The sequence below is a fragment of the Carcharhinus amblyrhynchos genome, chromosome 27, assembly GCF_965287045.1.
Source record: "Carcharhinus amblyrhynchos chromosome 27, sCarAmb.v2.hapA, whole genome shotgun sequence".
NCBI classification, from domain to species: domain Eukaryota; kingdom Metazoa; phylum Chordata; class Chondrichthyes; order Carcharhiniformes; family Carcharhinidae; genus Carcharhinus; species Carcharhinus amblyrhynchos.
Window position 1 is genome coordinate 24,482,432 of NC_137350.1, and position 27,116 is coordinate 24,509,547.

Sequence of the window (27,116 nt, forward strand, 5' to 3'; positions counted from 1 at the left end):
CATACTGAATAATTAAGTGTGGTTAATAATTCAACTGCAAAAAGTTATAACCACATAAATGTTTAATGCATCTGGAGGTGCCAAAGTAAGATGAAAGCAGCAAGTGTGGTGGGGATTGGGTGGTGTACAAAGAAATTGGCCTGTTTTCAGTTTGTGAAAGTCTTTAAGAAAAATCCTAACTGAAATGGATTGGAGGAGTTTTAATTTAAGTCATATGTCGATGGCCTCCTGTTTAAATAGTCCTCACCTTTAGCACCCTCAGCTTTAATTCAGCAGGCTGGCTCAGAAAGTAACATAGAATAGAATCATCAAATCCCAACAGTGCAGAAGCAAGCCATTCAGCCCATCAGGTCTGCACTAACTCATCCCTATCACTGTAACCCCCCTAACCCCCTCATAACCTACGTACCTTGAAACACTAAGAGACAATTTAGCAAGGCCAATCCATCTAATCTGCACATCTTTGGACTGTGGGAGGAAACCAGAGCACCCGGAAGAAGCCCACACAGACACGAGAAGAATGTGCAGATTCCACACAGTTAGTCACCCAAGGCTGAAATTGAACCTGGGTCCCTGGAGCTGGAGAAGACTAAAGAGCCACTGGTATTCTTCATTTCTATTTACATTTGTGCTTGGGATCTTAATTTTGGCTTCCTGAACAGAACATATCACATTTGAGCATGCTCATTTTTATACAGTCATGCATTTAACTCACAATGTGAGATTGTGAGGCAGCAGTGCTAACAACTGTGCCACCATGGCACCCTAACAGAAAGCAGGGGAATTGGATGGGCTATAATTCTACTGGAAATGAAAGCTTCTCTCCCATATAAGGTAAAGCATAAAGTGTTCAGAACAATTTTTACTCCTCGAGGGAACTCAACTGCATAACTCATTCCTGGCGGAGCGGAATAAACATGAAATTAACATCTTCAACATCCAATATACAATACGGCTATTTCTTATTTCAAACTGCTTTCATTATAGATTTTATATAACCATTAAATGCATTTAATTAGACTGGGGGCAGATGAATTGCTTCTGCCGATAGCAAGAGTAATATCTCAGGATATAATCAAATTCAGATCCAACTGATCATTTCTTGACGACAACGTACTTGCAAAGCATAAAAGGTCGTTTTGATAAATATAGTTATTGCTGTTTGGAGAGATTCTGAAATTGCGTCAGAACCTGACCTTAAAGTGTTATTTGACATTGGTGGAATTACAATGAAATATAAAAAGGAAGACATTTTAATATACAGTCCTGTCATTCTTTAGCTTAATAACCAAATGAGTTTACCCAGAAGCACCAAAAGCCTTTTATACATGTCAGGTTGTGATTAAACCACAGTTTGATTAATTGATGGAAAGAAATATGGGTGACAGATTCATAAGAAAATTGAAATGCCAAGACAAACATCAATCTTCACAACTGCAGCTTTTCATACTCTTTCCTCTGAATCACAAGGTTCTGAGTTCAAGGCCCACTGCAGAGACCGAGGCTGATACTTCAATGCTCTACTGAAAGAGTTTTGATTTGATTTGATTTATTATTGTCACATGTATTAGTGTACAGTGAAAAGTATTGTTTCTTGCAGGGGTTATACAGACAAAGCATACCGCACATATAGAAGGAAAAGAAAGAGTGCGGAATGTAGCCTTACAGTCATAGCTAGGGTGCAGAGAAAGATCAACTTAATATAGGATAGGTCCATTCAAAAGTCTGTTGGCAACAGGGAAGAAGCTGTTCTTGTGTCGGTTGCTACGTGTTGTCAGACTTTCGCATCTTTTTCCCAAAGGAAGTGGAAGAGAGTATGTCCAGGGTGTGTGAGGTCCTTGATTATGCTGGCTGCTTTCCCACGGCAGCAGGAAGTCTAGAGAGTGTCAATGGATGGAAGGCTAGTTTGTAGTTTCTTGAGATTTTGGACAGAGCAGGAGGTGTGATACAACCAGCAAGAATGCTGCAATGTCAGAGCTGTCACCTTTCAAATGAGAAATTAAATGGAAGCTACGCCTTGTCTGGATGAATGAACATAAAAAATTCCATGGCAGAATTTAAAAGATCAGGGTGCATGGTGGCACATTGGTCAGCACTGATGCCTCACCACGCTAGGGACCCGCATTCTTTTCCGGTCACTGTCTAAGTGCAGTTTGCACATTCTCCCAGTGTCTGCGTGGGTTTCCTCCGGCTGCTCCAGTTTCGTCCCACACTCCCAAGCTGTACTGGTTAGGTGGATTGGCCATGCTAAATTGCCCCTTAGTGCAAGAGGAATTAGCAGTGTAAACATGTGGGGGGTTATGGGGATAGGGCCTGGGTGGGATTGTTGTCAGTGTAGGCGCGATGAGCCGCATGGCCTCCTTCTGTACCATTGGAATTCTTTGAGGACAGTTGTGCCTAGGACTCTTGTCAATACTTATACCTGAGTCACCATCACAAAAATCAGATCATTCGCGTACTGCTGTTTGTGGACAAACTAGCATGCCACAAAAACTACGCTTCAAAAGTACTTCATTAGCTGTAAAGCACTTTGAGAAATCCACCGGTGCTATACAAATGCAAGTCTTCTTTCTTTCACAATAGGGAGCTACAATCAGGCTGGATGAACAAACAGGCACAGTTGTTGTTGCAAGAATCATGCGAGGTGGGGCTGCAGACCGAAGTGGTAAGTGCCCTTTATACTGATATGGTGACTGCTTCTCTCCCTGAGAAAGCATGCTTGTTATAGAGTCACAGAAATAGTACTGAAGGTGGCTATTCAGCCCATCTTGCCTCTGCCAGGTCTTTGAAAGAGTTATCCATTAGTTTCGCTTGATTTTAGAATCATAGGCCTAAACCCTACCACCTCATCTGCCCCGGAATTGGAAATCTCCATTGGACTCAGGCGGGAATTTTACAATCTCGCCCGAGCGATGATGTAAAATCCCCCCATAGAATCATAGAAGTCTACAGCACAGAGAAAGGCCCTTTGGCCCATTGCATCTGTGCCAGTCAAAGTCAAGCCAACTAAGTATTCTAATCCCATTTTCCAGCATTGGCCCATCACCTTGTCTGCCTTGGCATCACAAGTGCCCATCTAAATGCTTCTTACGTGTTATGAGGATCTCTGCCTCCACCACCCTTTCAAGCAGTGAGTTCCAAACTCCAACTACCCTCTGTTTTCCCTTTAAACCTCCTGTCTCTTACTTTAAATCTATTGCCTCCGTCATTGATCCCTCCACAAAGGGAAGAAGTTTCTTCCTATCCACTCTATCTATTTCCCTCACAATTTTATACATCTTGATCACGCCCCCTTCAGTCTCTTGTGCTCCAAGGTAAACAACCCCAGACTATGCAATCTCTCTTTGTAACTTAACCTCTCCAGCCAGGCAACATCCTGGCAAATCTCCTCTGCATCCTTTCCAGTGCTATCGTTTCCCTTCAGAACTGCACTCTGGCTGCAGCCTAACCAACATTTGAGATAATTCCAACATAACCTCCCTGCCCTTAAACCCAATGTCTTGACAAATAAAAGCAAGTATACCATATGCCTTCTTAACCATTTTATCCAGATGGCCTGCTACCTTAAGGAACTGGTGGCACGGTGGCACAATGGTTAGCACTGCTACCTCACAGCGCCAGGCACCTGGGTTCGATTCCCAGCTTGGTTACTGTTTGTGTGGATGGGTTTCCTCCAGGTAATCCTGTTTCCTCCCACAGTCCGAAAGACATGCTAGGTTAGGTGTATTGGCCATGCTAAGTTCTGTCTCCCGAAGAGGCACCAGAGTGTGGTGACTCGGAGATTTTCACAGTAACTTCATTGCAGTGTTGATGTAATCCTACTTGTGACAAATAAATAAATTTTAACTTAAAACTTGTAGATTTTCTGACGGAAAAGACAGGAGACATAAAATATGTCCACTCTCTTGAGGTTATTTGTATTCTAAAACCATCCAAATCAAGGGAAATCTTCATCCAAAGTATTCACATCCTAGAAACATTGGACCTTAGGTATGTGTGTGTATTTCTGGGGGTTTCTATAACATGAGACAGGGTTAGGGAAAAGGAGGGAGCTTTTTGAATGTAAAGGGATGCACTGGCACACCAACTGACATTCTTGCAGCACGAATTGGACTTTTGTGGGGCATGTCTGTTTAGCGTTGGTTCCGACGGGCGAACACAGCAGTAAAGTGGAAGTGCCCATAAAGTTGGGTGTGCAGTCCATTAAGTCAATTTAAATGCATGCAAATGGCTATCGCGCTCGTTTCGGGTGCAGTCCCAATCATAGATATTTTCGGGCCTTGGTAAAGGGGGAACGGGCGCGGAAGCGGGTGCAGATCATGTTACTCACCTCAAGCCCGACTTCACCAGGTTTTGGCACCTGAAGATGGGCGCAATGTGATGGTAAAATCAGACCTAATATTCAGGTGGCCATTTGTCTCTGTGAGGCCAGAGAACCAGTGCTGTTAAACTGTCTGACTGTAGAGTTGGGCCTAGCACTATCCTCACTTGATATTTACACACTGACAGCCACCCCAGCAATCACCTGATAGTAAACATGAATGGAAGCCATAACTAGTTTTCTCCTCACTTGTCCAAGGCCATTGGAGCCTCCATAACTTCTACCCCAAGTAAGAATCACTAACTCATCAAAGACCAAGGATTGAACTTCAATCTTTCTAGCTTGTGTTGCTCAGTTACATTTTCCTTCCACAACTAAGCTATACGTGGGCAGCATAGTGGTTAGCATTGCTGCCTTATAGCGCCAGGGACCCAGGTTCAATTCTGGCCTTGGGTCACTATCTGTGCGAATTTTGACGTTCTCCCTGTGTCTGCAAGTGTTTCCTCCGAGAGCTCTGGTTTCCTCCCGCAGTCCAAACATGTACAGATTAGGTGGATTTCCTATGCTGAATCACCTCTTGGTGTCCCAATGTGTATAGGTTAGGTAGATTGGCCACGCTCAATTGTCCCTTAGTCTCCCAAGATGTGTAAGTTAGAGGGATTAGTGAGTAAATAGGTGGGGTTGTGGGGACAGGTGGTACAGTAGCACAGTGGTTAGCACTGCTGTCTCACAGCACCATGGACCCAGGTTCAATTCCGCCTCAGGTCACTGTCTGTGTGGAGTTTGCACTTTCTCCCTATGTCTGTGTGGGTTTCCTCTGGGTGCTCTGGTTTCCTCCCTCAGTCCAAAAATGTGTGGATTAGGTTGATTGGCCATGATAAATTGACCCTAGTGCCAGGGTAAATGTGTGGGGTTACAGGAATAGGGCCTGGGTGGGATTGTAATTGGTACAAACTCAATGGGCCAAACAGCCTCCTTCTGTACTGTGGGATTGTATGATTCTCTGGTGTCCCAGGTTGCCACTCCCTTTGACTAACCATTCCTTTATTAAGATGTGCATTTGTTTTGTATGTGTTTCTGCAGGTTTAGTTCACGTCGGTGATGAACTAAGAGAGGTCAATGAAATCCCAGTTGAGCACAAGACACCTGAGGAAATCAGTCAGATTCTGGTATATAATTTAACTTTGTACACAAGCCTTTAATTAAGGTTTTGTTTCTGGATGTGATTTTTTTTTCTTTTGCGTAAGCATTAAGGGGGGGCAGTGGCATTATGCTATTATCACAGGACTAGTAGCCCAGATACCCAAGGTAATACTCTGGGGACCCAGATTCAAATCCCACCAAAACAGATGGTGAAATTTGAATTCAATAAAAAATCTGGAATTAAAAGTCTATTGATGATCATGTTGACCATTGGTCAATTGTTGACAAAACACATCTGGTTCACTAATGTTCTTCAGGGAAGGAAATCTGTGGTCCTTGATGGTCTGTCCTACATGTGACTCCAGATCCACAGCAATGTGGTTGACTCTTAACTGCCCTCTGGAAGGCCTTGCAAGTCACTCTGTTGAAGGGCAATGCTTAAATTATTTTATTAATTAAATACAGAACCAAGAAAGCCTAGGGACAGGATTTTCCAGCCTTTCTTGCTGGTGGGATTTTCCAGACCAGGAAGCGGAGACCACCCTCTGCGGCAGGCTGCCCGGCAGTGGGATGGATGAGCCACACAAAACGCCACAGACGTCAGCGGGAACAGAAGGTCACGCTGGTGCCCAATGGGCGAGCCATTGGGAAACATGCCATCCAGAGGCCAGAAAACCCTGCCCCACATTTGTGAAGCAATTGCTAACGTGGACTATATAATTACTATGAGGTATTTTAACCCCTCTACTAGCGACTTGGCTAGAGATTCAGACCTCAACTTTGACCAACTTTTATTTACAGTCATTCATGCATGTATTGGCTTCCTTAACTGTTAGTTCGACACTCAGTAAAGAAGCCTAACAATCTTAAACTTTTCTCTTTGAAATAATAGCCCAAGAAATGTAGTCCTTTTGTCAGATTATGAAGAACTGTGATCAATCGATTGGGAAAGTGCATCTGAAGGAAACCAGTTGTGCTTCTTTTCCCTGATTGGAACTGCAGAGCAAAGCAATTGCATATCAGCCAGGCAGAAGAATGATAAGCCAGCTGTATGAAGCTTTAACATGTAAATCTGACATGAAAAGATTTCAAAGTTTAAATGAAAAACTAGAATTGAATATACAAATTTATGTGATAGATTACTTACCAATAACATTGAAAATGACTGTAGCTATGAATAATTATATTCCTTATCGCAAATTCCTTTCCCCGTCAAATTGAGAGAGGCCTCAATATATTTTTATGTGCTAATCTCCTTACCTGAATTTACAAAGATAAGAATTTGGTGTTGATGAAATAACTGTTATAAATTATAGAACCGTAGGATAGTTACAGCATTGGAGGAGGCCATTCGGTCCATCATATCTATGCCAGTACTCTGCAAGACAATCTCATCTGATTTCACTCTCCTGCCTTTTCCCCATAATCTTGCATTTTTTCCCTTTTCAGATTATCTAATTCCTTCTTGAAATCCACAATTGAATCTTCCTCCACCATGTTCTCCGTGCATTCCAGATCCTAACCATGTGCTGCATAAAAAAAAGCTTTTCCTCATGTTGCCTTTGCTTTTTTTGCCCATTATCTTAAATCAATCTTCTCTGCTTCTCAACCTTTCTGCCAATGGGAAGAAATTCTTCCTACCTAATCTGCCTAGACCATCTCATGATTTTGAACATCGCCATCAAATCTCCTTTTGATCTTAATTCCCTTCTCCGAGAAGAACAGTTCCTGTTTCTCCAATCCACTAATGTAACCGAAGTTCATCTGATCCTGGACTATTCTTAAGAATGTTTTCTGCACCTTCTCTTGTGTCCTCACATCAGCAAGTGTCAGGGGGATTCAGGGTAAATGCATGGAGTCACAGGAGTAGGGCCTGGGATTGTGGTCGACCTTATGGGCCAAATGGTCTCCTTCTGTACTGTAGGTTTTTGTGATTCTATATTGTCTTATTTCTAACAGCATCAAAAAAGTGAAGCTAGAGTCCTTTGTAAAATCTTGAATGAGACCTAACTTTAATCCCAAATGGATGAGACATTTACCAAAGCTGTGAGCTCCATCTATGAGTGAAGTTTCCACTGGTACAGTAGTGGTTTAACATTTTTGCATTGTACCTGCACAGGCTCAGTGCCAGGGTTCAATAACCTTAAAGCTAATCCCAGGAGTGAAAGAAGAAGATCAACTTAATGAAAGAAAGGTAAGGAGAGTTTGTGATCCATACGCTTGCTGAAATAGAAATAACAGATGCTGTGTTTATTAATCTGGTAGGTAATGCTGCAGTGTCAATAGCTGGACCAAAGCTTTTGAAAAAGATCATTGGAGTAGTGAAATGTCACAAACACTCGTCTTGAATCATTGACTATTTGTCCAATGGTGAAACGGGAAGGAAAAGTAAAAAAGATGATCTAATAGTGGTTTTCTAGAAAGGAAAGGGAGTTTACAAAGTTGATCCGGATACATTGTTAGCTGTGGCAAGAGATAATTCAAATACCAATGGATAGAAGTGAAATATCAGGAACTATTTCATCAATAGGTCAATAAATGTGGAATATGTTACCAGGAAAGAAGTGGATTGTTTTTAAGGAGATATAATGGTTTATTGGAGAAATGAGGTTCGAGGAGTGTGTTCAGAAGAAGATAGAAGGATAGGGTTTAAATTATCGAAAGTAGGTGATATCTGTTAGGCCTAATATTTCCTAAAAAAGTTTCTTATTAGGCTCGGGGGATTAGCCATGCTAAATTGCCCCTTAGTGTCCAAAGATGTGTAGGTTAGGGTGGGGTTACGGGGATTGAGCCTGGGTAGGATTATTGACAGTGCAGGCTCAATGGGCTGAATGGCCTCCTTCTGCACTGTAGGGATTCTGGGATTCTGTGATTCTATGATTATGTTCTCAGAATAATTGGTGCTTTTCAAAAAATGTCACTAAGATACTTGGCACCTTCCTGTAGCAAAAGAATTGGCCCAACCATTGGCCTTACTCTTGGAATCCTATTCTTAACATTCATCAACCTGCACCCTTGATGTATCCCACCTGGCCTGGCAGGTCGAATCCTGATTCATCCCTTTCTGTCAGAGATAGTATTGCATCTCGCTTTCAATTAGTTCGCTGTTCTTCAAAAATTCCTCACAGTCTCACCTAGCCTTCTGACAATCCAAAAATTCCGAGCGCATCTTGATTTCTAATCATAGGGCATGAAATTTTATCATTAACGCTGATAAGTGCATTTTTAGAAAGCGGAGCTCTATTCATTCTTTCTGTCTTCTCACTCCCACTGAAGATAAATCTTAGAATTTTGATGAATATCTTTCCCATGTATTTTCCATTCTGATGTGCCATTGCTAGTTTTTTTCCAAAGAATGGGGCTGGAATTCTCCCCAAAAAATTTTTAAGTGTCAAATTCACATGAAAACTGCAATAGTTCACTTCGGCTTTATTCAGTGGGAGAAGAATCTCCCACACTCTGTGCACTGCAGAGATCATTAGCGGTACATATTAAAAAGCAGTGAGTGGGGCCTATTCCTGCTGGAGAGGCCAGAAGCACAGAGCTGGGGGTGGACAATGGAAAGCTCCAGTGACCACATAGAAACATAGAAGATAGGAGCAGGAGGAGGCCATTTGGCCCTTCAAGCCTTCTCCGCCATTCATCACGATCATGGCTGATTGTCCAACTCCATAGCTTAATCCTGCTTTTTTCCCTATAATCCTTGATCCCATTCGCCCCAAGTGCTATATCCGGCCACCTCTTGAACACATTCAATGTTTTGGCATCAACTACTTCCTGTGGTAATGAATTCCACAGGACCATCACACAGTGGGTGAAGAAATGTCTCCACCTCAGGCAGGATTTTACAATTTCAGGATGAGCGAGGCTGTATAATCCCTCCCCAACCTCTCAGCATCTACCCCACCTTCTTCAATGAAATGAGCGATTCAGCTGACAACGCGAGCTTATCTATTTTCTTCGCAGATAATTCCAGTCACCAGCTTTCTCTAGACTGAACACACTGAAGGTGTACAATCAGTAATTGGTGCAGTGGCCAATGTTTCAGTAACTCAATTTTGAACTCTTCTGTGCTTTTTAAAGGGATGATGATTTTTTTTATTTCTCTCAAGCCTACATAGATTCTTCATGTCTCAAATAAGTCCAACCAACAGTTTAAAGCTCTTATTTACAGTGGTCTCACCTTTAGCTTCTATTATCATTATTGATCTCATTCACCTCTCCCCAGTCACAGATGGTATTTTCCTATCTTCTCCCTTGCTAAAGCTGGCTTCAAAACAAGTTTGATTGCTGTTTCGCGCTATACATTTTTCTCCCCTCTAATCTGAACTTTCACTTGACCTCATCTCTTCAAGGCATGTAACATGCATTCATGTCTGAGTAAGATGTTCTAAAGGCCTGCTAACCTTCCTGAGTTAGACTGCAAGAAAAAAGCTTGTATTTTGACTGATGATCTTTTTCTTACCTTTTAGCCGCCAACCTCTCTCTCCATTTCAATCTCTTGTCTTTCTTCTTTTCATCATTACGTTTCAAGGGCAGCATGGAGGCACAGTGGTTAGCACTGCTGCCTCACAGTGCCGGGGACTCAGGTTCAATTCCAGCCTTGTATAACTGTCTGTATGGAATTTGTACCCTGTGTCTGCATGAGCTTCCTCTGGGTGCTCCAGTTTCCTCCCACAATCCAAAGATGCGAGGGCGAGATAGATTGGCCATGCTACATTGCCCCTTCATGTCAGGGAGACCAGCAGGGCAAATGGGGTTGTGGGAATAGGGTCTGGGTGGAATTATGGTGCGTGCAGACTTGATGGGCCAAATGGCCTCCTTCTGCATTGTAGGAGTCTATGATTCTATATTCATTGTGACCCGGGTTCAATTCCAGCCTCGGGTAACTATATTTCCTCTGGGTGCTCTGGTTTCCTCCCACAGTCCAAAGATGTGTAGGTTAGGTGGATTGCAATGCTAAATTGCCCCTTAGCATCCCAAGGTGTGTAGATTGTGGGGATTAGGGTAAATAGCTGGAATTACGGGGATAGGGCCTGGGTGGGATGATCTGTCAGAGAGTCAGTGAAGACTCAGTGGGTTGAATGGCCTCCTTCTGCACTGGAATTCTATGATTATGGCCCATACCCTGCCCAAATATTCCACTCTACACATAAACATGTGAAAGTAATGGACAGAAGATCTGTAGATTATTGAACCCATCCAACACTGATGAAGGCTGGAGCATCATATATTGGCATTAATTGATGTTTCCCCTCTCCAGCCTTGCAAACCAAGAGGCAGCTATAAAGAAATCAATAAGGGAAAAAAAAACCCAACTCTCTTTCTCAGACTCTCTCAAGCAATTGGAGCCAAACCAGAACTTATTAACTGTTGATCTAATTACTTTTTCGATGATTCTGTGCCTCCCTCAATTAAAAACTGCTCAATTTCGCTCTTGAAAGCAGTCAGAGATTCGGCACAAACTGTGTAAACTTGTAATGCATTTCAGAGGATCACCACTCGTAGGAAATGAACATTGAACCTGCTCTTTGTGTTCCAGACAATCAATCTTCATTATGTTCTCATTGCGCTGAAGCCAAGATGTAGTTCAGTCTCTAAGTTTAGCACACTCTTTTCCACAATTTTAAAATTGTGGAATTTCTGACATTATTTTCTTCCTCCTTTAATCATTAGGCTTTTAAAGCTCGAGCTTGAATTAGTGCTTTTCGATTTGCTTAAGTTTTTTTTTCAATATTGATGGTGTCCTGTGCTGCTAACCTTGATACTTTACCTTAGTTTCTCAGTTAAATAAATGTCAATCTAATACAGGCTGATGCTTTTCTCTCCTTATCAGTCCATTCGAGCATTACAAATCTAATTGCTTCTGAGCAACAAACCAAAGGCAAATAGTTACGATCATCAAAATTTGACTTATTCATATATTAGTGTCACAAGTAGGCTTACATTAACACTGCAATGAAGTTACTGTGAAAATCCCCTAGTCGTCACACTCTGGCACCTATTCGGGTGTACTGATGGAGAATTTAGCATGGCCAATGCACCTAATCAGCATGTCTTTCAGACGGGAAACCCACGCAGACACGAGGAGAACGTGCAAATTCCACACAGACACTGACCCAAGCCAGGAATTGAACCTAGGTCCTTGGTGCTGTGAGGCAGCAGTGCTAACGTTGTGCCACCATGCCACCCAAATTACTGCTTCTTGATTTGCTTTAGTTTTCATTTTCAAAATTGATGGTGTCCTGCGTTGTGGACCTTGATACTTTACCTTAATTTCTCAGTAAAATAAATGTCAATCTAGTACAGGCTGATGTTTATCTCTTGTTATCAATAAGTGGCATGGTGGCATAGTGCTTAGCACTGTTGCCTCACAGTGCCAGGGACCTGGGTTCAATTCCCAGTTTGGGCCACTTTCTATGTGGAGTTTGTACATTCTCCCTGTGTCAGTGTGGGTTTCCTCTGGGTGCTCCAGTTTCCTCCCATAGTCCAAAGATGTGTGGGTTAGGTTGTTTGGCCATGCTAAATTGTCCCTTAGTGTCAGGTGGACTAACAGAGTAAATGGAGTCACGGGATTGTGGCTGGTGCAGATTCGATGGGCCAAATGATTATCAGTGCGTTCTAGCATTACAACTCTAATTGTTCACGCGCTACACATCAAAGACAAGTAATTGCGATCGTCTAAATGCTATCAGATCTAGTTTCTTTCAATCTATGAAAGCTTATCCTGTACAGAACAAATGTGTTCAGGACCATGCAGCACTTGTAAGTTATTTTGCTATTATCATCTTCAGACACACAGGGACCTTCTGCTATTTAATATTTCACTGGAATGCAGAAGGAGTTTGTTATTATAATAATACACATCACATATTAATAATAATCATTAATGTCATTTTAAAACATTGTTGCCAGGATTTTGTATTCTGCTGAGTATCTCCACCATGCTCCGTAATGATCTTAGTTTCCAATTCCAGCATCCTTTGTATTTTGCCTTTATCTATATACAACCTATTTGGTTTTGTGCCCTGGGGTGAGTGGCCAGGAAGAACAAGGGCTCTGATTAATTTCATTCTTGTATGAGACCAGTCAGATTTTCGAATGCAGTTAATCGCTGGTGTATATTTTCTAACATTGTTAATTGGGTAGCATTCCACAAACTCTGTTTTGATTCTTGGTACCACTTGGGTGGTTGTCCAACTGGGAAGGGGCTGACTAGTCCCAAAATGTCAAACTTTATGCTACGGCATTGTGTTATTGTCATTGTTACGACAGATCTAGCTGGTTCTACAGTGTACGACAAGCTCAAGCCTTGCTGTACCATGTTGAATGCTTCTGCTCTCTTGTATCTTGAATGTACGGCGGAAGGAAAGGTGTCAAGTTCAGGCCATGGAAGGCAAATGGTGGTGCAAGACGTAGAGAAGATGCAGGGAGTGAAAAACCAGAAGTCGATCCGTGTGTCAGTAATTCCTTAAATCGTTAGCTGTGGAGCTGAATTCTGCATTCAGTGAATTCAGTGGACTGAGTTTAAGTGTTGACTGGGGGTCAGATGTGTTCCTTGGCGAAAGGAGTTAGTTGAAAGCATGAGGCTACGCAAGATAAAATTAATGCGAACTGAATTTATAGTCAAATAATATAAAGTCATAAGATAACTCTCTTGATTGTGAACAGAGATGTAAGAAGATTCAAGTATAGCAGCATTATAAGTTGATATTTTATACTTGGATTTTCAGAAAGCTTTTCACAAGGCTCCACGGCGACGATTAAGGGCTAAGGTAAGGAGGCACGGAATAGGAGGTAAAGTATGCCGCTGATTAAACAATAGGCTGAAAATTAGGATTATAAGATAGCCTCAAATGGGGGTCTTCAGGCTAGAAAGATTAGTAATGAGACAATCCAGGGTTTGAATCGGACGCCTTACTTTTTTTAAACCTTTTAGGAAACAGGACCAGTTGGTGGCGTATGCAGTTTAATACGATTAACTGGCACGGGACAAGGAACCAAAAAATGATAGTAGGGGTTAAATGAGACAGTAGTGAGTCACGACGCTCAGCAAAATGTTCAAGGATTCATAGCATATAAGCACGCAAAACTGTCAACGGGGGTCGGGGGGGTGCAATAGTAAACAAATGAGCGATTCCTGTTGCTGAGTGAAAATTAAAATAGGTGATACTTTTATAGAGTGTTAGCTCCATCTAGGGCATTGTATGTTGTTCTGGTCACCTAATCACAGGAAGGACGTTACTCTTGACAGAGTACAAAGGTGAGAAATGAGTATCACTTCAGGTATCAGAAAGTTAAGTAATCATTAAGGAACATGGGCTTCTTGGCAAAATAAAACTCACTGAGGTGGCCTGATGGAAGTTTCCAAGGTCACAGTGCTTTGAATACCAGAGAACACAAATTAAAAATGAATAAATAATGAAGTCAGACAACTCTTTTTCACTAAAAAGAATGACAGCTTTGCAGAATAGGTTACCTGGGAAAGCCACAGCAATACTATCAGACAATTGGTTCTAAATTAATCCTTTCTTCCATAGGTTCACGTGAGAGCCTTGTTTGACTATGACCCAAGTGAGGATAAAGCAATTCCCTGTAAGGAGGCAGGGTTACCTTTCAGGAAGGGGGACATACTTCAAGTCGTGAGCCAGGATGATTCCGTGTGGTGGCAAGCGAAGCGTGTGGGAGATGCAAACCTCCGAGCAGGCCTTATTCCATCAAAAAAATTTCAAGAAAAGTAAGTATTTGTTCTTAGTAGCTTACAGGTCAAGGATGGGCTAGAAACCACCAATAGTAATCGTAGAATCCTTCCAGTGAAGAAGGAGGTCATTTTGGCCCATCAGGTCTGCACTGACTACAATCCCACCCCAGGTTCTATCCTCGTAACCCCATGCATTTATCCTCTTGATCTCCCTCTCATTAAGGGGCAATTTATCTTGGCCAATCCACCTAACCCACACACCTTTGGACTGTGGGAGGAAACCCATGCAGACACAGGGAGAATGTGCGAACTCCACACAGCCAGTGACCCAAGGCGGGATTTGAACCCGGGTCCCTGGTTCTGTGAGGCAGCAGTGCTAATCACTGTGCCACCATGCCGCCCGTTAATGTCCAACTTACATTTCAAGTCAAGTGGCTAAGCAATGGAAATCCAGTGAAATGGGCAAGTTAAAGATTGATTCTCAAATGACAAAAGTCCTGCTTCACCAACAATACAATGCAGATATTATCCAACGCACCTCAATCGTTCCTCCTCTTAACTCATACTGCGCTGAAATTAAAGTTGAACACGCTCCATGTAGCTTTAATTTACTTCTTCTGGTGAATAATAATCAGAAATGATTCGCCTATAAAACACTGACCCGTTAAATTGTCATCAGGGCAATTGTAAATCTTAGATTTTGTTTTCACTCAGGCCTCACTTGTAAGATTACATTATAAGTGAATTATTTGGAAATTCTACACAATCCTATATGCCTTTAGGACCAAAGAATGCAGAAGGAGGCCACTTGGCCCATCGAGTCTGCACCAATTCCCGATGTGGCATCTTAACCAAGCCCAGTCTCAACACAATCTCCTTAACCTGATGCATTTACCCTGCTAATTCCCCTTAATCTGCACATCTTGGGATTGTGCCGAATTCACGTAAAAATGGGAGTACCACCTGTTGGGCTTTTTTAAGCGAGATTTTTGAAATGAATCTCCCACACTCTGAGCACTTACAACCCTCGTACTCAAAGATACCTTTCTCGTTGGTGTAATTTGAAAATCTTGGTAAAATGCCTTCTCTTTAAAAATCCTCTCTTTTACTTTCAGACGACTTGCCTACAGGCAGAAGAACGCTGCCTTGGAACAAGAGAAAAGCAGTAAAAGATCTTCCTGTAAGGAGGCAGCAATTTACTTCTGTTTTCTTTTCAGCTGCCTATGTTTTTGCTATCTAATGCAGTTCATTGAGCAATCTTGTGCAGGGTTCTTGATGCTGTGGTTCCAGTACATCAATCCCAGCTGCTGAAGCACGGTGGCACAGTGGTTAACTCCAGCAACCCGGGTTCGATTCTGGCCTCCGGTGACTATGTGGGGTTTGCACATTCCCCCTGTGTCTGCCTGGATTTCCTCCGGGTGTTCCGGCTTCCTTCCACAGTCCAAAGATGTGCAGGTTAGGTGGATTAGCCATGGGAAATGTGCGGCGTTACAGTGATAGGGCCTGGATAAGATACTCTGTCGGAGAGTCAGTGCAGAATTGATGGGCTGAATGACCTCTATCTGCACTGTAGAAATTCTATTTCTGCATGGTAGAAGTTCTAAGCAGCTGAATTGTCAAGTTTGAGTCCCAGCAATATCTTTGATGTAAGCACTTTTGCCTCATTTTGGATCCCAGCTGGTTTGCTGGAGGGAATTAATTTGTTCCATTTAAGTGCCATTTTCTGAATTTTATGAGATTGGCAGAGCAGCAGTGATGCTGCTCCTGAGATCTACTTACCTCAGCATGCTTACCTCACCACGTTGCTGCACATATCCTGTAAGCATGATCAAGGTAAGAATCAAAACATTGTCAGAATTTTCATTTCAGAAAAGTTATACAAGATGAACATTAGCTTAAACTTGTTTTTAAAATCATAGAATCCCTACAGTGCAAAAAGAGGCCATTTGGCCCGTCAAGCCTGCACTGACACAGTGCCACCCAGGCCCTATCCCTGTAGCACCAGGTATTTACCCTGCTAATCCCAATGACAGTAAGGGACACTTCAACATGGCCAATCCAACCTAGCCAGCACATCTTTGGAGTATGGGAGGAAACCGGAGCACCCAGAGGAAACACATGCAGACACGGGAAGAATGTACAAACTCTACACAGAAAGTGACTCGAGACTGGAATTGAACCCGAGTCCCTGGCGCTTTCAGGCAGCAGTGCTAACCACTGTGCCACCATGCCACCCGTAAAAATATGGATGGAAACTGCAAAGTTCCAAATAACCCTTATTTAGTATAAAAGCATTCTTCTAATATCTACCCAAACTTATTTATCCAGTTTCAAGATGAAAGTATTCTATTTATCCATAGCAGCCACCAGTTGACGCAGTTCCAAACTTGGTCAATCTATATTGTCAAGTTATTTTGCTGTAACTGCTGTCCAGAGTACACAGATAGGGGAAATCTAAGGACAATGACCTTCATTTCATTCGTGGCTGAGATTGTCCGGTTCTGTTCAATGTAGTTTCGGATAATATTATCTGTCCTTGTTTGCAGTGGGTGGTCACAGGTGAGATCGGAGATTCCAGCCCTAACTGCAATAGGACTGATTTCACAAACTCAACATGAACATACTAATTAGGAGCAGAAGTAGGCCATTTGGCCCTTCAAGCCTGATCTGCCATTCAATAAGACTATGGCTGATCTATTTCTGCTGAGTTCCAGACACCCCATTTACCCTCGATAACCTTTGCTTCCCTTATCCAACAAGAATCTATCAACTCTGCCTTAAAAATATTCCGTGATCCCGCCTTCTGAGGCAGAGAGTTCCAAGTCACATAACCCTCTGAGGGAAACAAATTCTCCTCATCTTTGTCTCATGAAGGCAATTGAAGATTCATATAAAGACTAATCTAGAAAGATTAAAAATACCTACAGTACCTCCACTGATTAAATGGTGAGCAGCCTAGACCTAGTCTCTGTTGAGTTAGTCGGTGTCAGTCAGTGGCAACTGGGAAACATAATTGATGCCATTGTCCTCAATTTAGGAATAAAAAAACAAGTCTGCCGCCACTGTTACCCACCATTGCCCAAAGGGATTGGTTGTGGGCTTCAGGTGAGGACAGAATTGGATTCAGTTATGATAATTGCCATATTCATTCATAGACTCATTGAATCCCTACAGTACAGAAGGAGTCCATTCAATTTATTGAGTCTGCACCAGCTCACTGACACATAATCCCACCCACTTATCTACCCTGCTAGCCCACACATCTTGGGACAGTAAGGGATAACTTAGCATGGCCAGTCACTTAACCTGCACATCTTTGGAGTGTGGGAGGAAACTGGAGCACCTGGAGGAAACCCATGCAGACATGGGGAGAATATGCAAATTCCACACAAGAAATCGAGCCTGGGTCCCTGGCGCTGTGAGGCAGCAGTGCTAACCACTCTGCTGCCATTGTTTCAGCAAGAATAGATCATTCATAAATACGATCAGCACTGGCAATGCCAAAACATATTCCAGGTTTCTGTCTCCTCACTGATGGAGAATCATCAGATTCAGGTTGGAGGTCTGTAGAAAGCAAGTGACTTTCAAGCACTTAAAGTGGGCCAGTGTTGACCCTTCATCACAAATCTGTTAGCAGGAGTCTCACCAGAAAAATTGCCAGCCAGAGGACAGCAGCTACTCAGGCACAAGTGCCAGCTGGGGTGGTGGTAGTTGCTGGCAATGCACCCACTAAAGGTCCAGTAACATGGTGAGGCCCCAAACCAAAGCTGCGTGAGGTGGATTGGGTATCATGGATTGGGATCATAGGGATGTGGGGTGATGGGATGGGGAGGGTGATGCAAGAGGTTCTAAGCATCCCCTCCTCTTCCTGCTGCCAGGACCCTCAATCAAGCACCGAGTACCCAACCGTGAGGAATCCCCCCGGGCAGCCACTGACAAATCCCACAGAACCTTCTGAAGGAGTGGGAAAAGGATGTGGGTCCTCGCCCCCTTCTAATCCCCGAGCAACCATTAACTAGCAGGGTGATCAAGGATAGTGGATTCCAGTTGCCTTATTAATGATCTGAATTGACATTCCACCCACAGGGGCTGTGGTCTGTTTTCTGCCCCTTCCATCCCTCAATTAATCAAGGATTTGCTGCTTGCAGCAGATTCAAGTGACGCAGATTCAATAGCAACATTTAAAAAGCAGTTGGAGAAGTACATGGATGGGAAAGGATTAAAGGAATATGGGCCGAATGTAAGCAATTGAGACTAGCTGGGAGGGCACCATGGTCGGCATGGACCTGTTGGGCTGAAGGGCCTGTTTCCATGCTGTATTGCTCTGTGACTCTATTTTCTTCTTTTCCTATTAATGCTACCCTCAGATGACCAAAGCTGTGAGAAAGGTGGGCAATATATTGTCTTCTAAATCACCTGCAAAATCATACGAAAATACTGTAATGGTTGTAAATCATCAGTATTGTTAATATTTGGACATCTTCATACACTAATATTTAAAATTTCTATGTAACTCAGGAAGATTACATGTGGATTAAGCCACAAAAATTAAGGCATGAACTGTAATATTTTAATTTACAATTTGTGTGCTATAACAGAATTGTGTTAAATATTAAGTAACTTTTTCTACTATATGCAAACAGGAAATGGACATGGGTTATATAAAATTTTAATTTCTGACTTGCAAATAAAAAATGTAGTCATTTAAATGTCTCCCACCAAACTGGGAAAGTAACCAGAGCATTGCTGATAAGTCAGAGCTGAATTCCTTCATCTAAGCAGTTTTAAAATCTATTCCATAGACAGTTGTTAGTTCATTCTCATTTTTCAGCAAGTGAAAAGATATATATTATAAGAATCACAATAGCTGTCTTTGATTTCATTGAACTGCATAACTCTCTCCAAAACGAAAGCATTTTGCCATTTGTAGAAACAGAATATTGATTTACAAGCCAAAAATTGTTAATGAGCCTGGATTTTTGAATCAATTTTTATGCAGTTGAGTCTCCTCCAGGCATTATATTGCAATGGAGATGGATGATTTGTGCAGAAGGAGGGAACTGGCTATTTGAGGTCCTTTATTTTGTGACAGTCCCTATTGAAAGCTGTGATTTTGGCATTAATACTTCAATGTTCCCAAATCATGATGTTAAATCAATACTTTAACACTCAAATAGTGGTACGTCAAAAATGGCAGCCATCAAACAGTTGCGATATTATAACATTTCTAATTATAGAAATGAGCAAGAGATCAGTTGTGCACAGCACATGCAAAACTTATTTTTATATATGCAACATTCCTTTCTTGCTCCAAAAACCAAAGTCAAAATCAGATGGAATCCAATTCAAGGTCCCCGCAAGGGAAACAAACAAGATCCAAGCTGACAAGTTGAGACATTGCATCGCATCGTCTCCATGTGGCCCTTGTCACTGTTCTCTCCAACCCAGTCAATTCAGTGTCTCGTTCTTCTCTCAATCTATACACCTCCCATTTGAAATTCTGGATCTAGTCTCACTACACAGCACTCATAATAGCTCTGGTAAGCAGTTCACAGAATCTTAGAATGAAGTGCACAGTCGGAGATTATGGTTAGGATTTTCAGAAGGATGAGCGTGCGGTACCCACCACCCTGAGAGTCAGTGGGGAACACATCACTGCCGATGACATTTCCATTGCCATCTCACTCACTGAGCGTTGAGTGGCAGCCAGTGGGAATTCTGTCCGCCGTTGGTCAGAAGTCTCACCTTAGAAAGCTATTGGCCAATCAAATTCTGGCTTATGTGTCTGTGTAAAACCATCCAATTTTTCAGCTCTCTCTGCTGTTACCCCATTGGTTTTAACTTTTTCTCTCTTAAAATCTTTATCCAGTTACTTTTGAATGCTATATTTGCTTCTCCCACCCTCTCAACCAGTCATTCCTGATCAAAGCAGCTTGCTAAGTGACATAAAAGAGCACTAATGTTTTGCCAGTATTATCTAAGACAGAGTAAGCCTGTGCAAACCAACAGATCACGATGCTTGTTAATTAAGAGATGTGGTTACTGCTCCTATCTGAAATAAATTATGTTTAAAAAGAGAATTTTCCTATATCTTGGAATTGTGACAAATTAATCTCACAAAGAACTGTTTTTAAATATTGAGCTGTACTGAGAATTAATATTGATTCAAGTAGGTCGACAATTCCAATACTAACCCTGATAATGCATTAACTATCCATCAATAAAGTAGATAATGAAAAGATTAACCAGATTCAGTCACCTTAGTCCATCCTTATCATTACTCTGACTGTAAAATCATGATGAAACACATTAAATTACTCAAGGATTTACTGTTCTGTTCACGCCTGAACAACTCCAGGAAATATGAGTTGTGACTTATTCACCCTGAAGTGTTTTTTTTTCCTATTTTCGTCTCTTGTATATGACTAATGTGTAATTGTTATTGACTTACTGTTGTCAAACACTGATGGGTTTTCATGAGCAAACCTTTCTGCTTTCTGACCTTTATCATTCCTTCTCCTTTTATTAACTGCTTCCTTGTCTCTTCAGAGGACTGTGATTGTGATGGGTACTTGAATGGGCAGTACATAGGTGAGAATCTTGATTCTGCTAAACCATCTCATGCATCTTTTCAAGACCACAGATTTATGATTCTCATAGGGAGACCATCAAATTTAATCTCCAAATAGGGGAGGTGATGACCTGCTGATATTATCACTAGACTATTAATCTATAGATTATGGCTGGACCCGAGGCAGATCTGCCAAGGCACATGGTGGAATTTAAGTTCAATAATATCTGGAATTAAGAATCTACTGATGACCGTGAAACCATTATCGATTGTTAGAAAAACCCATCTGGTTCATTAAGATCCTCTAGGGTAAGAAATCTGCCGATCCTTACGTGGCCTGGCCTACTTGTGACTCCAGAGCCACAGCAATGCGATTGACTCTCAAGTGCCCTCTGAAGGCTATTAGGGATGGGCAATATCAAATCGAAGAATTGGACTTAAATAGTGAGACGTCCTAGATAGGCTATCTTGGCGGAACTCAATCCTGATCAATAACTAATGCTAACACCATTTTTCTGCAGTTCACAGGTTCATGTTTCCAGAGGCTTTTAAGTGACTGTAATTGGAAATTAAATATTCACATCCCTGAGTTCTGGAGCACCCTTTAGCACTTTGTTGCTGAACATTTTTCAAAGATCAAACTGGAGGCTGTGGTCATTTAGGTTACATCCCCCTGATAAACTGACTCCAAAAACACACTTACTTTGCAATTTTTGGTGATACATTTGCCAGTGGTCTACATTTTAAAGCTTTTGTAGAAGAATACAGGAAATTGAAACATTGCTAAGATAAGGCCCAAGTACCAATAAAAAGGATTAACATTTCTAATGATATGTGCTGAATCTGATTTACATTTACTGCACAGTTGTAAAACCTTTTCAATTCATTCCTGGGACAAGGGTTTGCTGGCTGGCCAGCATTTATTGCCCGTCCCTAGTTGCCCTTGAACTGAGTGGCACGCTAGGCCCATTTCAGAGGGCAGTCGAGAGTCAACCACATTGCTGTGGCTCTGGAGTCACATGTAAGCCAGATTGGTAAGGATGGCAGATTTCCTTCTTGAAAGGATGTTAACCAGATTGATTTTTACGACAATCGACAATGGTTTTGTAGTCACTTTTAATTCCAGATTTTTATTGAATTCAAATTTCACCATCTGCCATGATGGGATTTGAATCTGGGCCCCCCAGGGCATTATCCTGGCTCTCTGGATTATATATTCAGCAACAATACCTCTACCCCACTGCCTCCTCTATCGAATATGCAAGAATTTTTAAATGTAAGAATAATTTAATGCATTTCCGCTATCAACAGCAGTATGTACTTACGTAGTATCTTTAACATAATGAAATGTCCCAAGGCATTTCACATGACCATCATAAATGAGAATCTGACATTGAGTTACTTAAGGAAATATTACAGCAGTTGTCCATAAACTTAAAGACAGGTCTCACGGAGTATTTTAAATGAGGAAAGAGAGGTCAAGACGCAGTGACATATGAGGGAGAATTACTGAGTTTAGAACCTAATCAGATGAAGGCACTGTAATATGTTCACAGAGTTGGAATTGTAGATAAAGGAATTCTGGTGAATTCCTCTACCAGAAGTCTCTTCACCAGGATTTCTTTATTTACAATTCCAACAGCAGTACACAGAGTGCTATCAACCAGCAGTCTACATTCAGAAGTGGCAGAGGAATGGTTATAGACAACATAAAGTCTCCCTGAATGGCCCATCAATTGGCCGGTTAATCAGGGACATCTTTTAGTGTTCAACCAAATAAACAAAATCAAATTAACTTGGAAACAATTCAAAAGGGGCAGCTCCCTACAAGGAGGATGCCCCTTAATCAGGGAGTTTGGATTCCAATGGCCAACTTCAATGGCCTGTTTGAAGTCACTACAAGCACCACTGATGGAGCAATTAAAATTGGGGATGCACAGGAGACCAGAACCAAGGAGTGCAGACATCACAGAGGGTTGTGGGGTTGAAGGAGATTACAGAGATAGGGAAGGGCAAGGGATTTGCAAACAATTGTCGGAACAATACAAAAACACCATTTGTGGAAGAATCGGTGACATTAGCACTGGGCTTTCTCACCTCAATGAATCTCTGTAGTCTGTCCAGTGGACTCACAGCACTTACTTTGATCGTAGTTTACATTACTTACACATTACTTCATCCTGCGGTGAGTCATATTAAGTATGGTATTAAGGTTGGATATACTGCACCACACTGTGCTACTGCTCCTTTCTAAGTTGCTCTTGATGTCACCTTTCAGCGGGTTTACGGAGAAGTTTTCGGCTCAGTAGGAAAGACCGACAAGCAAATCAAAATGAAGAGAAACAGACTGAGCAGAAGGACATAGAATATCTAACCTACGAGGAAGTAGTGGCCTATCGCCACCGCCCTAATGACTTGCACAGATTGGTGGTCCTCGTTGGTAAGTATCACCATAATTAATTACATGAATACTTCCAGAATTAGACAATTCCACATAATTGGTGGCAGAGATGGAGAGTGCTACAAGGAGGAAAAAAAACATGATTGCATCAAGCTTATTGATATTACAGCTCAGTGTTGCGCTAATATAAGATTTTAATGGGCTAAACTGGTTAAAAACAGAGCTCTTGCGTACTAATCAAAGTCTAAAGTTACATTAACAGCACAAAGTAATGTCATGATCAAACCTAATAGGAACCATCACATTGTATCTTCTGCCTTTTGTGTGTATTTGCAGGTTCTATAGGAGCAAAGGTTAATGAGATGAGACAAAGACTAGTAGCAGAAAATCCAAACCGCTACAATGTCGCTATTCCTTGTAAGTATGCATTTCATGGAATTCCTACAGTACAGAAGGAGGCCATTGAGTCTGCACTAACTCTTGACACTGCATCTTACGCAAGCCTTCTCCCCCACCTTATCCCTATAACCCCAAGCATTTACCATGGCTAAACCCGCTAATCTATAAATTTTAGAATACTAAGGGGCTATTTACCATGGCCAAATTGCCATAGTGTTGCTATTAAGAGGGGTCGATCTTACCAAGAAAGTTTTAAGTGCCAAATGAGTGTGAAAACAGGAGAGAATCATGCCCACTTTCTGGGCAAAATCCCAGATGCAATTGTACACACTTAGAGAAAAGAGTCCGGATGTGATTCTCGCCAGCAGGGGGAGTGGGCAGAGCCTATTCATGCCAGGAAGCCAGCTTCTGAGCCCTAGGGGCATCCGGTTAATCACCTCTGACCTGATCTTAGCAGCTTGCCATGCCGATCAACCAGCATGACGAGCCAGTATGATTGCCCCCAGAGTATTTGTGGACAGATACTGGGACAATGTGGCTTTCATGGTGTTTAAGTTTGTTTATTATCATCACAAGTAGGCCTACATTAACACTGCAATGAAGTTACTGTGAAAACCCCCTAGTCACCACACTGTTGTTCGGTTACACTGAGGGAGAATTTAGCATTGCCAGTGCACCTAACCAGCACGTCTTTCAGACTGTGGGAAGAAACTGGAGCACCCAGAGGAAACGCACACAGACATGGAGAGAGTGTGCAAACTCCACACAGACAGTGACCCAAGCTGGGAACTGAACCCAGGTTGCTGATGCTGTGAGGCAGCAGTGCTAACCACTGTGCCGCCTGTGTGCCGTTACCTGTTCCACATCCTTTAATGTATTCACTCTATCCTTCAGAAAAACAAAAACAGGCGAGTGAATCCTGATGGGATTTGAACCCTAAACCTCCTGCTTCCGAGTGCGAATACCCACATCTTACTTGTTCACAGATTGCGATTGCCATGGGCAAGTGACATTGTGATTTATATTCGAAGAAGTATTTCTAACTGCTCATTGTACTTACATGCAGCAACAACTCGGCAAAAGAAAGCCCATGAGAGACAAGGATTGGAGTATCATTTTGTCACTAAAGTAACGTTTGAAGCAGAGATTCAAAAAAACAGGTAAGTTCACTGTAGTGATGGAATTAGCATTCAGGCAACAAAAAATCCACCAAGTCCTTTATATCAATTTAATTTTAGTAGAGGAATTAAAAATGGTTAATTATAGGAATATAGGCCTGAGGAGGAGCGATAGGCCAACCAGTCTGCTCTGTCATTCAAGAAGATCAAGATTGTGGTCTTAACTCCACTTCCTGTCTGTCCTTCCCATAACTCTCGATTGTCTATCATAAGACCATAAGACATAGGAGCAGAATTAGGCCACTCGGCCCATCGAGTCTGCTCCACCATTCAATCATGGCTGATATTATTGTCATCTCCATTCTCCTGCCTTTTAATCATAACTCCTGATCCCCAAAATGTATCCAACACTGTCTTGTATACATTTGATGACCCCCAACTCGTCTACTTACCGGGGAAGAGAATTCCAAAACAAATGACCCTTTGAGGGAAAAGATTTCTCCTCACCTCTGTCTTAAAAGGGAATTTTTTAAATGTATTTATTAGTGTCATACATAGGCTTACATTAACACTGCAAAGAAATTACTGTGAAAATCCCCTAATCACCACACTCCAGCACTTGTTTGGGTACACTGAGGGAGAATTTAGCATGACCAATGCAGCCAACCTAAAAGTAAAAGTTTATTTATTAGTCATAAATAGGCTTTCATTAACACTGAAATGAAGTTACTGTGAAAATACCCTTCTCGCTACATTCCAGCATCTGTTCGGGTACACTGAGGGAGAATTTAGCATGACCAATCTAACTAACTAGCATATCTTTGGGAATGTGGGAGGAGACCACAGCACCCAGAGGAAACTGACACAGACAGTGATCGGGCGCTGTGAAGCAGCAGTGCTAACCACTATGCCACCGCGTGAGATCATTTATTATTAAACTGTGGCCAAAATTCTCAAGTTCTGCTACTGCTGCCAGCGAGAATGGAGAATTTGACACTCAGCCAAATCTCCATTCACTGCTGTGGGACTGGAGAACCCCAGCCACCTTTGAGGTTGGAGAATTCTGGCCTATGTCTCCTAGTCTCCCCCAGAAGAGAAAACATCTATCCAATCAAATCCCCTTAGAAGTTTCAATATTGTTCGAATAAGACCATCTCCCATGCTTCTAAACTCCAAAGGGAAAAGACCCAACCTTGAGATAAGATAACCTTCTTTGAACTGCTTCTAACACATTTATATCCTTTTGCAAATAAGATGATCAAAACTATATGCGGTAATCAAGATGTGGGCTCACCAATGTCCTGTACAACTACAATAAAACTTTCCTATTTTTATATTCCATTCCCTTTCTTAATCATTGCTGTATCTGCATACTGAAGTTTTGTGATTCAAGGCACCCGGATCCTTCTGTACCAGAGTTCTGCAATCAGTCTCCATTTAAATAAAATGCTACTTTTCTATTTTCCTGCCAACTTGGACAAGTTTACATTTTCCCACATTGTATTCCGCCTGCCAATTTATGTTGCCACTCATATTGCCCATCCATATCCCTTTGTAGACATTTTACTTCCACTTGACAACTTACTGCCCTTTCCATCTTGGGCAAATTTAGCTACCATACATCCAAACCCTTATCCAAATCATCAATAAAGATTGTAAATTGTTAAGACCCCAATGCTCATCCCTATGCACTCCACTAGTTATAGCTTGTCAAAAATGACACATTTTTTATTACTTTCCGCTTCCTGTTAGCTCACTAGTTCCCTATCCAAGCTAATATGTTGCTCCCTAATATATTGCCCCCCTACACCATGAGCTCTTATTTTATGTTGCAATCTTTGATGTGGCACCTTGTCAAACGTCTTTTGGAAACCCAAGGGCATCACATCTACATGCTATCCTTTATCCACACTGCTTGTTACTTCCTCAGGGAACTATGACTAATTAGTTAAATATGATTTCCCTTTCACAAAACCATGTTGACTCTACCTGATCCCTTTTTGATTTTCTATGTATCCTGTTATAACCTCCTTAATAATGAATTCCAGCAAAATGGATTTCAATCTTAATTGGGACTCTGTGTTAACCAATCCACAGCACTAGTGAATGTTTCATTATTTCTATGAGTTAGCAACTCCCTTTGCTGGATCACGTAGTGGCTATGACAGCTGGTATTACTCTTTTTATCATCCAGCAATTCTTATGTTCCTAAAGAATCAACTTTAAACCAACATATTGATAGTGATTTTGTTGGTTTATGCCCCTTGAGTATTTACTCACTCTCTGCTAAACTTGCTAATCTAGGTTACATCTCCTGTCATTCAAGAGCATTTTATAATGGGTTAAACTGTGGTCTTAATTTCTTATCTTGCATCTAATTTAGAACCAATCATGGAATCCCTACAGTGCGGAAGGAGGCCATTTGGCCCATTGAGTTTGCACCAATTCTCTGACAGAGCATC

The 27,116-nt window shown here is 41.8% G+C and overlaps 1 protein-coding gene across 6 annotated transcripts in view; it reads left to right on the forward strand.

Annotated features, from left to right (window-relative positions):
* The window catches only part of mpp3a (MAGUK p55 scaffold protein 3a), a 73,370-nt gene that overhangs the window by 36,679 nt on the left and 9,575 nt on the right, over window positions 1-27,116 (forward strand). For 3 of the 6 annotated variants that reach the window (XM_080213568.1, XM_080213569.1, XM_080213570.1), the window contains exons 7-17: window positions 2,584-2,665; window positions 5,405-5,490; window positions 7,584-7,658; window positions 13,198-13,239; window positions 14,005-14,201; window positions 15,281-15,345; window positions 18,533-18,553; window positions 20,715-20,756; window positions 23,015-23,176; window positions 23,474-23,554; window positions 24,603-24,696. In XM_080213568.1, the coding sequence (XP_080069694.1) occupies window positions 2,584-2,665; window positions 5,405-5,490; window positions 7,584-7,658; window positions 13,198-13,239; window positions 14,005-14,201; window positions 15,281-15,345; window positions 18,533-18,553; window positions 20,715-20,756; window positions 23,015-23,176; window positions 23,474-23,554; window positions 24,603-24,696 (947 nt within the window). The remainder of the gene's footprint in view (window positions 1-2,583; window positions 2,666-5,404; window positions 5,491-7,583; window positions 7,659-13,197; window positions 13,240-14,004; window positions 14,202-15,280; window positions 15,346-18,532; window positions 18,554-20,714; window positions 20,757-23,014; window positions 23,177-23,473; window positions 23,555-24,602; window positions 24,697-27,116) is intronic. The other 3 variants (XM_080213571.1, XM_080213572.1, XM_080213574.1) reach the window with 3 other exon arrangements.